Source organism: Phoxinus phoxinus (genome assembly GCF_949152265.1).
Source record: "Phoxinus phoxinus genome assembly, chromosome: 17".
Classification (NCBI taxonomy): domain Eukaryota; kingdom Metazoa; phylum Chordata; class Actinopteri; order Cypriniformes; family Leuciscidae; genus Phoxinus; species Phoxinus phoxinus.
The window spans coordinates 12,070,173-12,083,516 of NC_136892.1; the positions used below are offsets into that span (position 1 = coordinate 12,070,173).

At 37.1% G+C, this 13,344-nt stretch overlaps 1 protein-coding gene across 4 annotated transcripts in view; it reads left to right on the plus strand.

The window, feature by feature from the left end:
• The window catches only part of ebf1b (EBF transcription factor 1b), a 136,898-nt gene extending 123,966 nt beyond the window's left edge, over nt 1-12,932 (plus strand). The window contains exons 15-17 of one of the 4 annotated variants that reach the window (XM_079586173.1): nt 2,137-2,331; nt 6,548-6,616; nt 8,577-12,932. In XM_079586173.1, coding sequence (XP_079442299.1) covers nt 2,137-2,331; nt 6,548-6,615 — 263 coding nt within the window. In that variant the 3' untranslated portion in view covers nt 6,616; nt 8,577-12,932. The remainder of the gene's footprint in view (nt 1-2,136; nt 2,332-6,547; nt 6,617-8,576) is intronic. The other 3 variants (XM_079586172.1, XM_079586175.1, XM_079586174.1) reach the window with 3 other exon arrangements.
• The last annotated feature ends 412 nt before the right edge of the window (nt 12,933-13,344 follow it).

Consider the following 13,344-nt stretch of genomic DNA (forward strand, 5'->3'; position numbering starts at 1 on the left):
ATTGGATTACGTTTTAATAGAAAATACTATTTCTGTCTTTCTATTTCAAAATTTCACATTTAATTCAATGCTATTTGCTGTTTCTTTGTTTTTATTTGTGAAATGTCTCATTCAAATATTCAAAGTTATCTGAAGACATGTGATTGCCATATGATATGATGTCAGAAACAGACGTTTTAGTTTAGGTAAAAACGCGTCCCCCTTTTCTGTAGCTCTCACATCTGACTTGCACTTGAAATTTGCGGTTACATTAGCGTAATTTCTGTGAAATTTCATGAGCAAAAATGTCTATTGTCAATAGTGTTGTGATGTATAATACACAGCTCACACAAGTCACTTTCAGACAAAGCAGCTCTCTGTGGGTCAGTGTGGCAAATTCGTGTGACAGACTTGAACATGATCTCACGCGAATCTTGCGCCCTCGTGCCTCATGTGTGGATTCCTATTACCGCACCGTAAGACGTGACAAAATGTCATGTCATTATTGTAAAATAAGACCTACTCTGACATGCTTTCATGTGCTATTTAAATACATACAAATGAGATTTGAGATCTTTTAAAATACATTTAAAAGGTGTTTAAAGTTCAATCTTTTGGAACTTTTGATTTCGGGGGTGAAATTTGACAGTTGACGTGCTTAATTCACACTCCAACAAGGCTGTGTTTCCAAACCAACTTGTGTCTTTGATGCACAATCATTGCAGGAAGTCTGACAGTATGGGCCTTAAGGTCTGATACAATTCCCAACTGAGAATTCCCACAATCCTCCTGCTCCGCAGTCTGTATTCAACAGCTCTTTAAAAGTTCTCTCCTCGTCAACTGTTGACGCGCTTTCTCTTCTGCTCGCCTGACAATGCCACCTCACTCCAGCTGTTATTTATTGTTCTAATTCTTAATTGCTCGCTCTCTCCAATTAACCAGAGATGAGAAAGCGAGCCAGAGACAAAAGAATTGTGATGCGTTTGTTTGTTTGTTTGGTTTAATTATGACTTGATCAGTGAAGGGTGTTTGTTTGGGGGGCAATCTGACACTTAGGGTACGTTTTTCAAGACACGGAATTAAACACGGAAAAGTTTTTCCTTGCGTTTTTTGTGCACACAGGCGACAACGTTGTCAAAACGATTCCCGTTCACACGGTTCCGCGAAAACTAATAAAAACGCTGTATTCTGCTGCCAGGCCAGTAGTTGGCGATGTCACTTTTTGAAGAAACACTACGTCTATAGACTGAGCACATAATACGCGTGCGCGTGATGTAATCGTTTTCACAAATGAGCATTTTTGTAGTTTACACATAAACAATAACGGTTTTCAAAAACCTGCACTTCGAAACCCGTTTTCAAACGTTTGCATTTTCAGGCCCACAAAACGTTGTTGTGTAAATGAATGGCCAAAACGTTTTAAGTTGAAAATTATATTGTGTAAATGCCCCCTAAGTGTTCAAAAAGGAGAAGAAATCAGCGGGACGCACAACTTTGAGTCAAACACCCCTAAAAAAAAACAACAAAAAAAAAACAATCCAAAATTCGTCAATGTAAACCTGCCCACTTTTTTCTCCGACGACTCTGGTCCTTTTAACAAAAGCAGGGTTTTACCGCCTCTGTCAAATTTAAATTCTGTGAATTAAAGACTGTTAATTAAATCAATAAAGTAATTGATGGGCTAACACTTGAAATGCAATGTTAACAAGTATTATAAAAGGCTCACTGACTCCATCAGACAATTCCAATCAGTCCCAGAGACCCCTGTTAAGCTTTCAATTTTCATCAATTGATTAGACTTGATTAATGGATTGTGCATTTGCTACAAGGTTTCACTTGAACTAATCTAATGTGGCAACTTGGATTTTTAAATGAAGAATATAAAAAGGAAAACCATCCCGAATAGCAAAATTGACCCAAAACAAATAGCTAAAGGTTAAACCCAAAAACGATTTTAATTAAGAAAGGAGAATGTTTTAACACAAAAATTTACATTAAAGAAAAAAAACCAATTGCTTCTTCTGACATGATTTAGTTTAATTGCAACTAGTCATTTCCGCCCTAAACTCTTTCCCACGAGAATTTCCTTTCCTAATTTATCTCTTCCTTCCTTGTCTTTCTGCTAAATCCAAAATGTATTTTTCTGCATTCCCTCAGTCGTCCCCTCCAGCCCCACCATGGCCTCCTCCACCAGCCTGCCCTCAAACTGCAGCAGCTCCTCTGGAATCTTCTCCTTCTCTCCGGCAAACATGGTTTCAGCTGTGAAACAGAAGAGCGCGTTCGCTCCCGTCGTTCGGCCCCAGTCCTCACCTCCACCGACATGCACCAGCACCAATGGGAACGGTCTCCAAGGTAACGCACAAGTCCTTCACACTCAAGTGGCAGTAACGACATCATAAAACTTTGAAAAATGAAAATACTGCAGCAATAAAAAAGGATGTTCACCCAAAACACTGACAACACTGTATACCACTGTCTGTGCAAATGACTTCCAGGGGATCGATTATTCAAAAGGAAAGTCTTGCGCAACTCAGTTTGGCACCTGTAATGATGTTAAATGGATAGTTCACCCAAAAATGAAAATGCTGTCATAATTACTCACCCTCATCTCGTTCCAAACTCGTAAGCCTTTCGTTCATCTTCTGAACAAAATTGAAGATTTTAATGAAAATCTGAGATATTTCTGTCGCTCTATTGACAGCTACGCAACTACCATTTTGACACTTCGAAAAGTTCATAAAGAGATCCATATGAATTGAGCAGCTTTTATTCACATATCAGTTGTGGTAAACGAAAGCTTAAGCATGTTCACTTGATGTGCGAGAACCAATGAGGTTCATTCTCGTGTTACGCAGCACGTTTGAGCTTCTTCAAGAACCAATGAGGTTAATTCTCGTGTTACGCAGCACGTTTGAGCTTCAGCAAGAACCAATGAGGTTCATTCTTGTGTTACGGAGCACGTTTGAGCTTCAGCAAGAACCAATGAGGTTCATTCTTGTGTTACGCAGCACGTTTGAGCTTCAGCAAGAACCAATGAGGTTCATTCTTGAGTTACGGAGCACGTTTGAGCTTCAGCAAGAACCAATGAGGTTCATTCTTGTGTTACGGAGCACGTTTGAGCTTCAGCAAGAACCAATGAGGTTCATTCTTGTGTTACGGAGCACGTTTGAGCTTCAGCAAGAACCAATGAGGTTCATTCTTGTGTTACGGAGCGCGTTTAAGCTTCAGCAAGAACCAATGAGGTTCATTCTTGTGTTACGCAGCACGTTTGAGCTTCAGCAAGAACCAATGAGGTTCATTCTCGTGTTACGCAGCACATTTGAGCTTCAGCAAGAACCAATGAGGTTCATTCTTGTGTTACGGAGCACGTTTGAGCTTCAGCAAGAACCAATGAGGTTCATTCTTGTGTTACGGAGCACGTTTGAGCTTCAGCAAGAACCAATGAGGTTCATTCTCGTGTTACGCAGCACATTTGAGCTTCAGCAAGAACCAATGAGGTTCATTCTTGTGTTATGCAGCACGTTTGAGCTTCAGCAAGAACCAATGAGGTTCATTCTTGTGTTACGGAGCACGTTTGAGCTTCAGCAAGAACCAATGAGGTTCATTCTTGTGTTACGGAGCACGTTTGAGCTTCAGCAAGAACCAATGAGGTTCATTCTCGTGTTACGCAGCACATTTGAGCTTCAGCAAGAACCAATGAGGTTCATTCTTGTGTTATGCAGCACGTTTGAGCTTCAGCAAGAACCAATGAGGTTCATTCTTGTGTTACGGAGCACGTTTGAGCTTCAGCAAGAACCAATGAGGTTCATTCTTGTGTTACGGAGCACGTTTGAGCTTCAGCAAGAACCAATGAGGTTCATTCTCGTGTTACGCAGCACATTTGAGCTTCAGCAAGAACCAATGAGGTTCATTCTTGTGTTACGGAGCACGTTTGAGCTTCAGCAAGAACCAATGAGGTTCATTCTCGTGTTACGCAGCACGTTTAAGCTTCTGCAAGAACCAATGAGGTTCATTCTTGTGTTACGCAGCAGGTTTGAGCTTCAGCAAGAACCAATGAGGTTCATTCTTGAGTTATGCAGCACGTTTGAGCTTCAGCAAGAACCAATGAGGTGCATTCTTGTGTTATGCAGCGCGTTTGAGCTTCAGCAAGAACCAATGAGGTTCATTCTTGTGTTATGCAGCGCGTTTGAGCTTCAGCAAGAACCAATGAGGTTCATTCTTGTGTTACGGAGCACGTTTGAGCTTCAGCAAGAACCAATGAGGTTCATTCTTGTGTTACGGAGCACGTTTGAGCTTCAGCAAGAACCAATGAGGTTCATTCTTGTGTTACGCAGCACGTTTGAGCTTCAGCAAGAACCAATGAGGTTCATTATTGTGTTACGGAGCACGTTTGAGCTTCAGCAAGAACCAATGAGGTTCATTCTTGTGTTACGGAGCACGTTTGAGCTTCAGCAAGAACCAATGAGGTTCATTCTTGTGTTACGCAGCACGTTTGAGCTTCAGCAAGAACCAATGAGGTTCATTATTGTGTTACGGAGCACGTTTGAGCTTCAGCAAGAACCAATGAGGTTCATTCTTGTGTTACGGAGCACGTTTGAGCTTCAGCAAGAACCAATGAGGTTCATTCTTGTGTTACGCAGCACGTTTGAGCTTCAGCAAGAACCAATGAGGTTCATTATTGTGTTACGGAGCACGTTTGAGCTTCAGCAAGAACCAATGAGGTTCATTCTCGTGTTACGCAGCACGTTTGAGCTTCAGCAAGAACCAATGAGGTTCATTCTTGTGTTACGGAGCACATTTGAGCTTCAGCAAGAACCAATGAGGTTCATTCTTGTGTTATGCAGCACGTTTGAGCTTCAGCAAGAACCAATGAGGTTCATTCTTGTGTTACGGAGCACATTTGAGCTTCAGCAAGAACCAATGAGGTTCATTCTTGTGTTATGCAGCACGTTTGAGCTTCAGCAAGAACCAATGAGGTTCATTCTTGTGTTACGGAGCACATTTGAGCTTCAGCAAGAACCAATGAGGTTCATTCTTGTGTTATGCAGCACGTTTGAGCTTCAGCAAGAACCAATGAGGTTCATTCTTGTGTTATGCAGCACGTTTGAGCTTCTGCAAGAACCAATGAGGTTCATTCTCGTGTTACGCAGCACATTTGAGCTTCAGCAAGAACCAATGAGGTTCATTCTTGTGTTATGCAGCACGTTTGAGCTTCTGCAAGAACCAATGAGGTTCATTCTCGTGTTACGCAGCACGTTTGAGCTTCTGCAAGAACCAATGACGTTCCTTCTTGTGCGGTTCGGTTGATCTTCTGTTTATGTTTATTGATTAATATTTATATGTGAATAAAAGCATACATTTAATCTGTTTATCATATAAAGTGATCGAGTCTCTTCTAAAAAAATTGGACAAAGCCGCCTGATTCATATGGATTAGTTTTATAATTTCTTTATGAACTTTTTGAAGTGGTGGTTGCGTGGACTGTCAATAGAGGGACAGAAATGTCTCAAATTTAACGTAAAATATCTTCACATGTGTTTTGAAGATGAACGAAAGTCTTACGGGTTTGTAACGTCATGAGGGAGAGTATTTGATTATATATACGTTTTAAATAATTTTTGGGTGAATTGTTACCAAGCTTTTTTTATATGTAAATCTGTAATGAAGTCATAAACATGAAAGTAATGATGTTTTGCTGATACTGAAGTACCATACTGATTGTAATAGAAAATCCTTAGTTCCTCAAACTCACTAATACAACAAGTGGTTTAGTAAAATTGTGGTTACAGAAACTGTCTGAATAAGTTGTTGAATGGTTCCCCCAAATGCTTTCTTTTCACTTCTTTGGGCAGAGGAAGCTTAACAACCCCTATAATTTGCATTCTGCCGTATTCATAACTCCAATAAAACAATACTGCAAGAAAGAGGCTCTTTATTGTTTGAGATGGGTTTTTTTTTGTGTGCATAAAAGTTAAAAAATGTGGGGTCTCTTCTACTCAACAAGGCTGGATTTATTTGATCACACATACATTGAAAACTATTATTGTGAAATATTGTGAAATATTATTACAATTCAAACTTTTTTCTTTTTTAATTTAAAATGTAATTTATTCTCTGTGACGGTCAGTGTCACATGATCCTTCAGAAATCATTCTAATATTCTGATTTGGTTCTCAAGAAACATGTCTTATTATTATCAGTGTTGAAAACTGTTGTGCTGCTTAATATATTTGGGGAAACCATGATACATTTTCTTCAGGATTCTATGATGAAAAATAACAGCTTTTTTTTTTTAACAACGTGAAAATCTTTACTAATGCTTTAATTTAATGCGTCCTTGTTGTATAAAAAAGTCTTTATTACTCCAAACTTTTGAATTGTTGTGTAACATCACTAAAGTCCAGGAAGGATCTGTAACGTAAACTAGAAGCATGAATGTCTAATCTTCCTTTTGACCATATACTCACCCATAATTCGGTCTGATATTAACCTCTCTCTCTCTCTCTCTCTCTCTCTCTCTCTCTGTCTTCTTTCCCGTTTCCCGTCTTCTTCTCTCCACTTCCCTCAGATCAGTCTTTTGTCGACTCTAACAAGTACTCCACAGCCAGCGCACTCCAGGGCCTGGCCTTCTCCTGAAGTATGTTACTCATCCGTTACTTCTCCCATGTTCATCCCACTCCTCACATGTTTCTGTATCTGATCATCCATCCATCCATTCCTACAAATAACAGATTTTGCATAGTAAAATTTTTATTTCTTAAGGTAAAGTGTGTCATTTTTTACTTTTAAATACTTAATGCTATAACATGTAGCTATAAGAAATTAATTTTGACCAATGGCGTGAGATGGAGGTGGGACCTTCTGTTTGTCGACCAATGACAGACATGAGGGATGTTTGAGAAACCTGTTTGAAATTCTTTTTGCAATTTCGTTTTTTGATGCTAATGTGCAGAAATGACACTCTTCACCTTTAAATATCCCGTGTTACCCATATATCAAACTCTTGTTTTCTGTTGTATCATAAACCTGTAAAGCATGTTACTTCCAAAACGATGTCACTGCGTGTCAATTTTATGTGTGCGCGTCTGTCCGCATGTCTTCGGGGTTGAGTTTCACCTCCGGCAGTTCCTAGAGAACACAACCCTTCCAAAATAGTTCACCTCTTTTTTTTCTTGTTTGTCAGCAGTTGCTAAACTCATGTCGAGTCAGATCTGCAGCGCTAAGCATTTTCCTCTTGTTAAAAAAAGAGTCCATGTTGGCTAACTCGTATTTAAAAAATGGACGATATTCTGGAATGAATTTCAATTGACGTGATATTAGATCTCAGCTTTACAATGAATTCATAATTTTGAAGTGGTGGACACCAGGGCAAGCTTACAAGCCCAGAACAATGAAGCTAACTGCTTGCTAACACTTAGGAGTTGGTTGAGACGTTTCAACAGCTTCAAGTGTCTAGTTTGTGCCAATTTTACATTGATGCTGGAAGAGTTTAGGATTTATCCCTCATCTGAAAGCGGTTTGTTACACAGATGTGAAAACAGATTGTTGAGTTTAAAGAACTGTTATAGCTGCGGAAAATATGAAACGATGTCCAGTCTCATAGCGATGCTTTGCTGTACAACTCGCACTCTTACATACACTACTGGTCAAAATTATAAGAATAATTACGTTTTTTTCTTGTGAAATGTCTCTTGTGCTCACCAAGACTGTATATTAATTTGATCAAAGATACAGTAATATAATGAAATATCATTACAATTAAAAGAGCTGTTTTCTATTTTAACATATTTTCAAATGTCATTTATTCCAGCTGAATTTACATTTATTTTCAGCATCATTACTCCAGTCTCCAGTGTCACATGATCCTTCAGAAATCATTCTAATATGCGTTTTTTCTGCTCAAGAAATATTTATTATTATTATCAATGTTGAAATCTGCTGCTTAATAGTTTTTGTGGAAAATAAAATTAATATTTGTAATCAGCAAGGAGGCATTCAATTGATCAATTAAGTGACAAGACATTTATAACGTTACGAAAGGTTTCTTTTTCAAGTAAATGTTGTTCTTTTCTCATCGAAGAAATGACTCATCGAAGAAATGACTCATCGAAGAAATGACTCATCGAAGAAATGGTTTCCACAAAAATATCATGCTGCAAAAAAAAAAAATTCAGCATTGACAAAAAGAAGCATTATTAACAATTGAGCACCAATAATAACTGATAATAATTGCGATAATAATAATATTAGAATGATTTCTGAAGGATCGTGTGACACTGAAGACTGATGCTGAAAATACAGCTTTACCACCACAGGAATAAATTACAATTTAAATGAAATTACAATATAAAACAGTTACTTTAAATTGCAACAATACTTCACAGTGTTTTTTCTGTATTTTTGATCAAATAAATGCAGCCTTGGTGAGCATAAGACACTTCTTTCAAAAACATTGCAACATCTTAATAACTCCAAACTTTTGACCAGTAGTGTTTCATTCACTCACATTTTATATGCAGCTCTTTTTATTACGTGTTGTTTAATGGAGTAGAGTGAACTGACTAACTCTCTCTCTCTCGCTCTCTCTCTCTTCACAGTTATCCCTGGAATGATCGTTCCTCCCATGTAGTCTGTGCGTGCGTGTGTGTGTGCGTGTATGTTTATCTGTGTGTGTGTGCGTGCGTGCGTGCGTGTCTGTGTGTGTGAGTGTGTGTGTGTGTGTGTGTGAGTGAGTGTGTGTGTGTGTGCGTGCGTGCGTGTGTGTGTGTGTGCAGACAGAAAGATGAAACGTGCTCTTTCATGCCACTGGTCTCACTGAGCGTGTTCAGAAAACTCCGGTGCTGGACTGACCTCACGGTCCTGTTCTGAAGGATGAAAAACTACAAACTCAGGCCCTTTTTAACACAATCTGCTTTGAAACAAAAAGATATAGAGGAAGAACGATAGGAGAAAAAAAATATTGGACTGAACTGTTGTACCTCCCTGTTTTGATGTTGAAATTTGTACTCACCTTCTAGACACTTTTTAAGATAAGGAGCGACAGCACAGACGATGCTCACCCGCCCCATCTACACTATAACATGAGAGGTATATTTATTTAAAAAACGTAGTTATTGATTTGCCATCATATTTGTGTGTTTCTGTGTGTACCACCCTTTTATGAAATGATACCTGACACGATATTGCAGTGGTTTCTATTTATGATTTTAGATGCTAACGAAGGATTGCAGGTGATTTTTGCGCAGTAATGTCCCACTGAATTTGCTAAATTGCTTTTGAATTTGAAGAAATTTTTGTTTAATCACGTCTACAAAATGTGCCAGCAATGTGAATTTATATTTAAATTGTGGCAGTGAAGATATCATTTGTGCTTCTTTTTTTTCTTCTTTTTTTTACCATAGTTAAAAACCAATTTGTAAATGCTAAAGGGAGAAATTCAGCTCTTTTGCATTGTTACTGATATTGTCCATTTCCACACTCATATTCCATTTGCTGAGGATGCTGCCTTCAAGTCCTCCAAAGAAGTTGTGATTTAAACAAAAGAAAAAAATTTGGAAGAGACTTTGGTTGTAATACAGTATATATATATATATATAGAGAGAGCATGGTTGGAAGTATGGAAGCTTGTTTCCGCCACAGAATAACAAATAAAAGATAAAAGGTAATTGCGACTTTTTAATCTCTCAATTCTTTTTTTCCTGCAATTGCAATTTTATATCTTGCCATTCTGAGAAAAAGTCAGAATTGCGAAATATAAACAAAATTGTGAATTATAAAGTCAGAATTGCGAGATATAAACACAATTGTGAGTTATAAAGTCAGAATTGTGAGATATAAACACAATTGTGAGTTATAAAGTCAGAATTGCGAGATATAAACAAAATTGTGAGTTATAAAGTCAGAATTGCGAGATATAAACACAATTGCGAGTTATAAAGTCAGAATTGTGAGATATAAACAAAATTGTGAGTTATAAAGTCAGAATTGCGAGATATAAACAAAATTTTGAGTTATAAAGTCAGAATTGCGAGATATAAACAAAATTGTGAGTTATAAAGTCAGAATTGCGAGATATAAACAAAATTGCGAGTTATAAAGTCAGAATTGTGAGATATAAACAAAATTGCGAGTTATAAAGTCAGAATTGCGATATAAACACAATTGCGAGTTATAAAGTCAGAATTGCGATATAAACACAATTGCGAGTTATGAAGTCAGAATTGTGAGATATAAACAAAATTTTGAGGATATAAAGTCAGAATTGCCAGATATAAACAAAATTGCGAGTTATAAAATCAGAATTGCTAGATATAAACAAAATGTTAAGGTTATAAAGTCAGAATTCCGAGTTGCAATGTCAGACTTGTCAGCTGATTTTTTCTCTCACAATTGTATCTCGCAATTGCGATTTTATGAAAAAAAGTAGGAACTGTGAAAGATAAACTTGCAAATGTGAGTTTATATCTCGCAATTCTGACTTTTATAAAGTCTGTTTTGCGAGACATAAATTCACAATTATCTTTTTTATTGTTCATTCCCTTGCGGAAACAAGCGTCCACAGTGAGACTTTTTACTACCAATGCAACAAAAATAAGTCAAGTCATGTACCTGATGCTCTATGTTTTTTTTTATATTGTTTTGTCGCATAAAAGTAGTGTTGTCGGTTTAGCTTGACTGCTATTCTTGAGCACACAAAATGCATCCAAAGCATTCACAGTCAATTTTCACAGTTATTAAGATCAATACCAATTTGTTTCCGCAGTGATTTTTAATTAACACGACTCTAACTTGGAAAGACTTAAAGGCTTAAAGAAAAGAAGCTAAAGTCTCTCACTGGAAGTGATGATCATTCCGACATGACTTGAAGGCAACATTTGACATTTCATTCTCATCTCTACCCAGTTTTTTTTGTGACACCAAAATGTATAGACCAAACACGTACCCATAGTAAGACAAAATAGACAAGACAACATTATATACAGAGACAAGGCGGTCAAAGCCCAAACTTTCTAAAGCGATTGCTGCCTCCTTTTTACAGTATATCTACTCTCTATGGAGCATTTGTATTTGTGGAGTGTGGACAACAAAAACGCAAATTATCAGTGTATTTTATGCCATTTCAAAGACTTTTTTCCTTTTAATTTGTTTGTGGGGTAGAAAAACGGATAACTTTTATCATTTAGTCTGCGATGGACTTCCTCTGGTAGGCAGGGAAAGATCGAGAGGGAAACGATTAAGTATTTAATGCACGTCGGAGCCGTTTTTCTTTTCTCGTAGATTAGTGGTCCTCAACTCGCTCAGAGTTTTCATTGGATTCAAGCGGTTTCACAACACAGCTCTGAAACGGTCACGCGAATGTCTTCAAAATCATGCTGAAGTTGATTAAAAAGACCATTCAATTATAACTATGCACAATAAATGATTAATCATTTAAGGTTTTTCCGCCCTGCTGCCCGTGACCCCATCAGAACAGACGCGTCGTCCCATTTTTGAGATCGGGACATGAGGGGTTCGGATGTTACGGGATAGCCGGCACTGTGAAAGCTCTGCACCCCTCTCACGAATGATCAAAGATCTAGAAGACGACATTATTTAGGTTTTTAGCACGTATGCTTTGTACAGACTGATAAATATGTTCGATTTTTGTAATTCTCTTTTATTTTGCCAAAGTCATTGTTTTAAATATATTTATACATCAGAATGGAGTCATAAGGCAGCTTTATACAACCTAGTGTCACTGATATAATGTTTACGACATACTTAGCAGATCTCATTGACTTAAGCTCTGAGGTTTCAACGATCACGAAGGGATATATGTAGGATATCCATAAGAATATTGTACGTATCGCTTGAAATTGTACATGCTTCAAACTGTCTTCATGTTTGTGTGTTTTTCGCTCATCGTTCGGCGATGATCTGTTTTTATTTTGTCATCTGCCAATTTGTGTCCATAAATGTGATTTTTTGGAATTTTACGTGTATAGTAATTTTGTATGTCAAAGAACAACCGCGTTTTTTTTAGTTCATTCTGGGTTTTTTTTTTCTTTATGAAAATATGTTGTTATACCATTTTGTTTCAGAATGCAAGATTTGTTAAATAATAATATGTACTTTTAATGCAATGAAGTTTGAGAATATATTCACCAAGTAAACAATATAATAATCTTTTAATTTTGCCTCTCCGGAACTTGGTCCAGAGAAAGGGACAGTTATTGTTTTGATGCTCAGCAAATATACAGTAATATCTCCCTATTTTTTTATTTTTTTTCCTTTGGAAATATCCCCCCCTCTGGAAACCCATATCTTTTCCTTTATATCCCTTGTCAATAATTCTACAATCCTTGTTTTCTCTCGAAAGTGTACCAACAATCAAATGTCTTAATGCAGAATTCTCTTTTTTACATTATTTATTTATTTTTAAAAGAATTTATTTAGATATCTTTGGGTAGAAAAAAAAAGTGAAACTATGGAGTAACAGCACAAGAGTCTATACGGTTATTCGCTCGTCCATGTCATTCCATGACACTCCTCTCTCTCCACTGTCACGTCTTAATGAGTTTCATCCCATTCTTGTTTCAGTGCGTCACATCACAAAACTTCCCAAGTCCCTGCGTTTTGAATTTCTTGGGATTTTTAAACAACCATGTCAGCTTACGTGGCTTTCCCCCATTATTTGAAGTGGGTATCAAATGCAAAGTTATCATTTGGTGGTCACTTGATTTATTGAATATTATGCCACACATCCAAAACGGAGAAGAAGTCTGCTACTATTTTTCCTGTTGATTGCATACTTGTTGTAGACTGGACTTTCAGTGGGCAGTTATTACTGGTGAAAAAAAATATAAAAAGAAACTACTGTAAAGATGATCATTTTTTTAATTACCTTTGAACTGTAAAATAACTTTTTGACTTTCACAATATTTAATTAAAGTTTCCTCTTGTCTGTGACTCTTCATTCTTTGTGTTGTTGTTTTTTCCTTTTCAAAAATCAAATCTTAAATAAGAACACGGAAATTATCAAAATGTGAGATAAAACTAAGCGTTTCGATGCTGCTGTTTTAAAAAAAATTAGGTTACGACATTGTAATAAAGCAATTATTACATATGAATAAAGAAATTGTAGTGCAGGGGTTCAGATGACTGCATTTCACATGATCACACACAAGCCTGTCATCTGCAATATGAGTAGAAGTCAATTTATATTCACATCAGAAATTAAGTGCCCCTTATTAGTAATATGGACCATTTTAATGACTCTAGTTCATTAATATATTATATCCTTCTGGCATAAAAAATATGTCCACTGTCGCTTAAACATATTAATGATGGCTCTGGTTCTTTTTTAAATTAAAATGCATTTGGCAC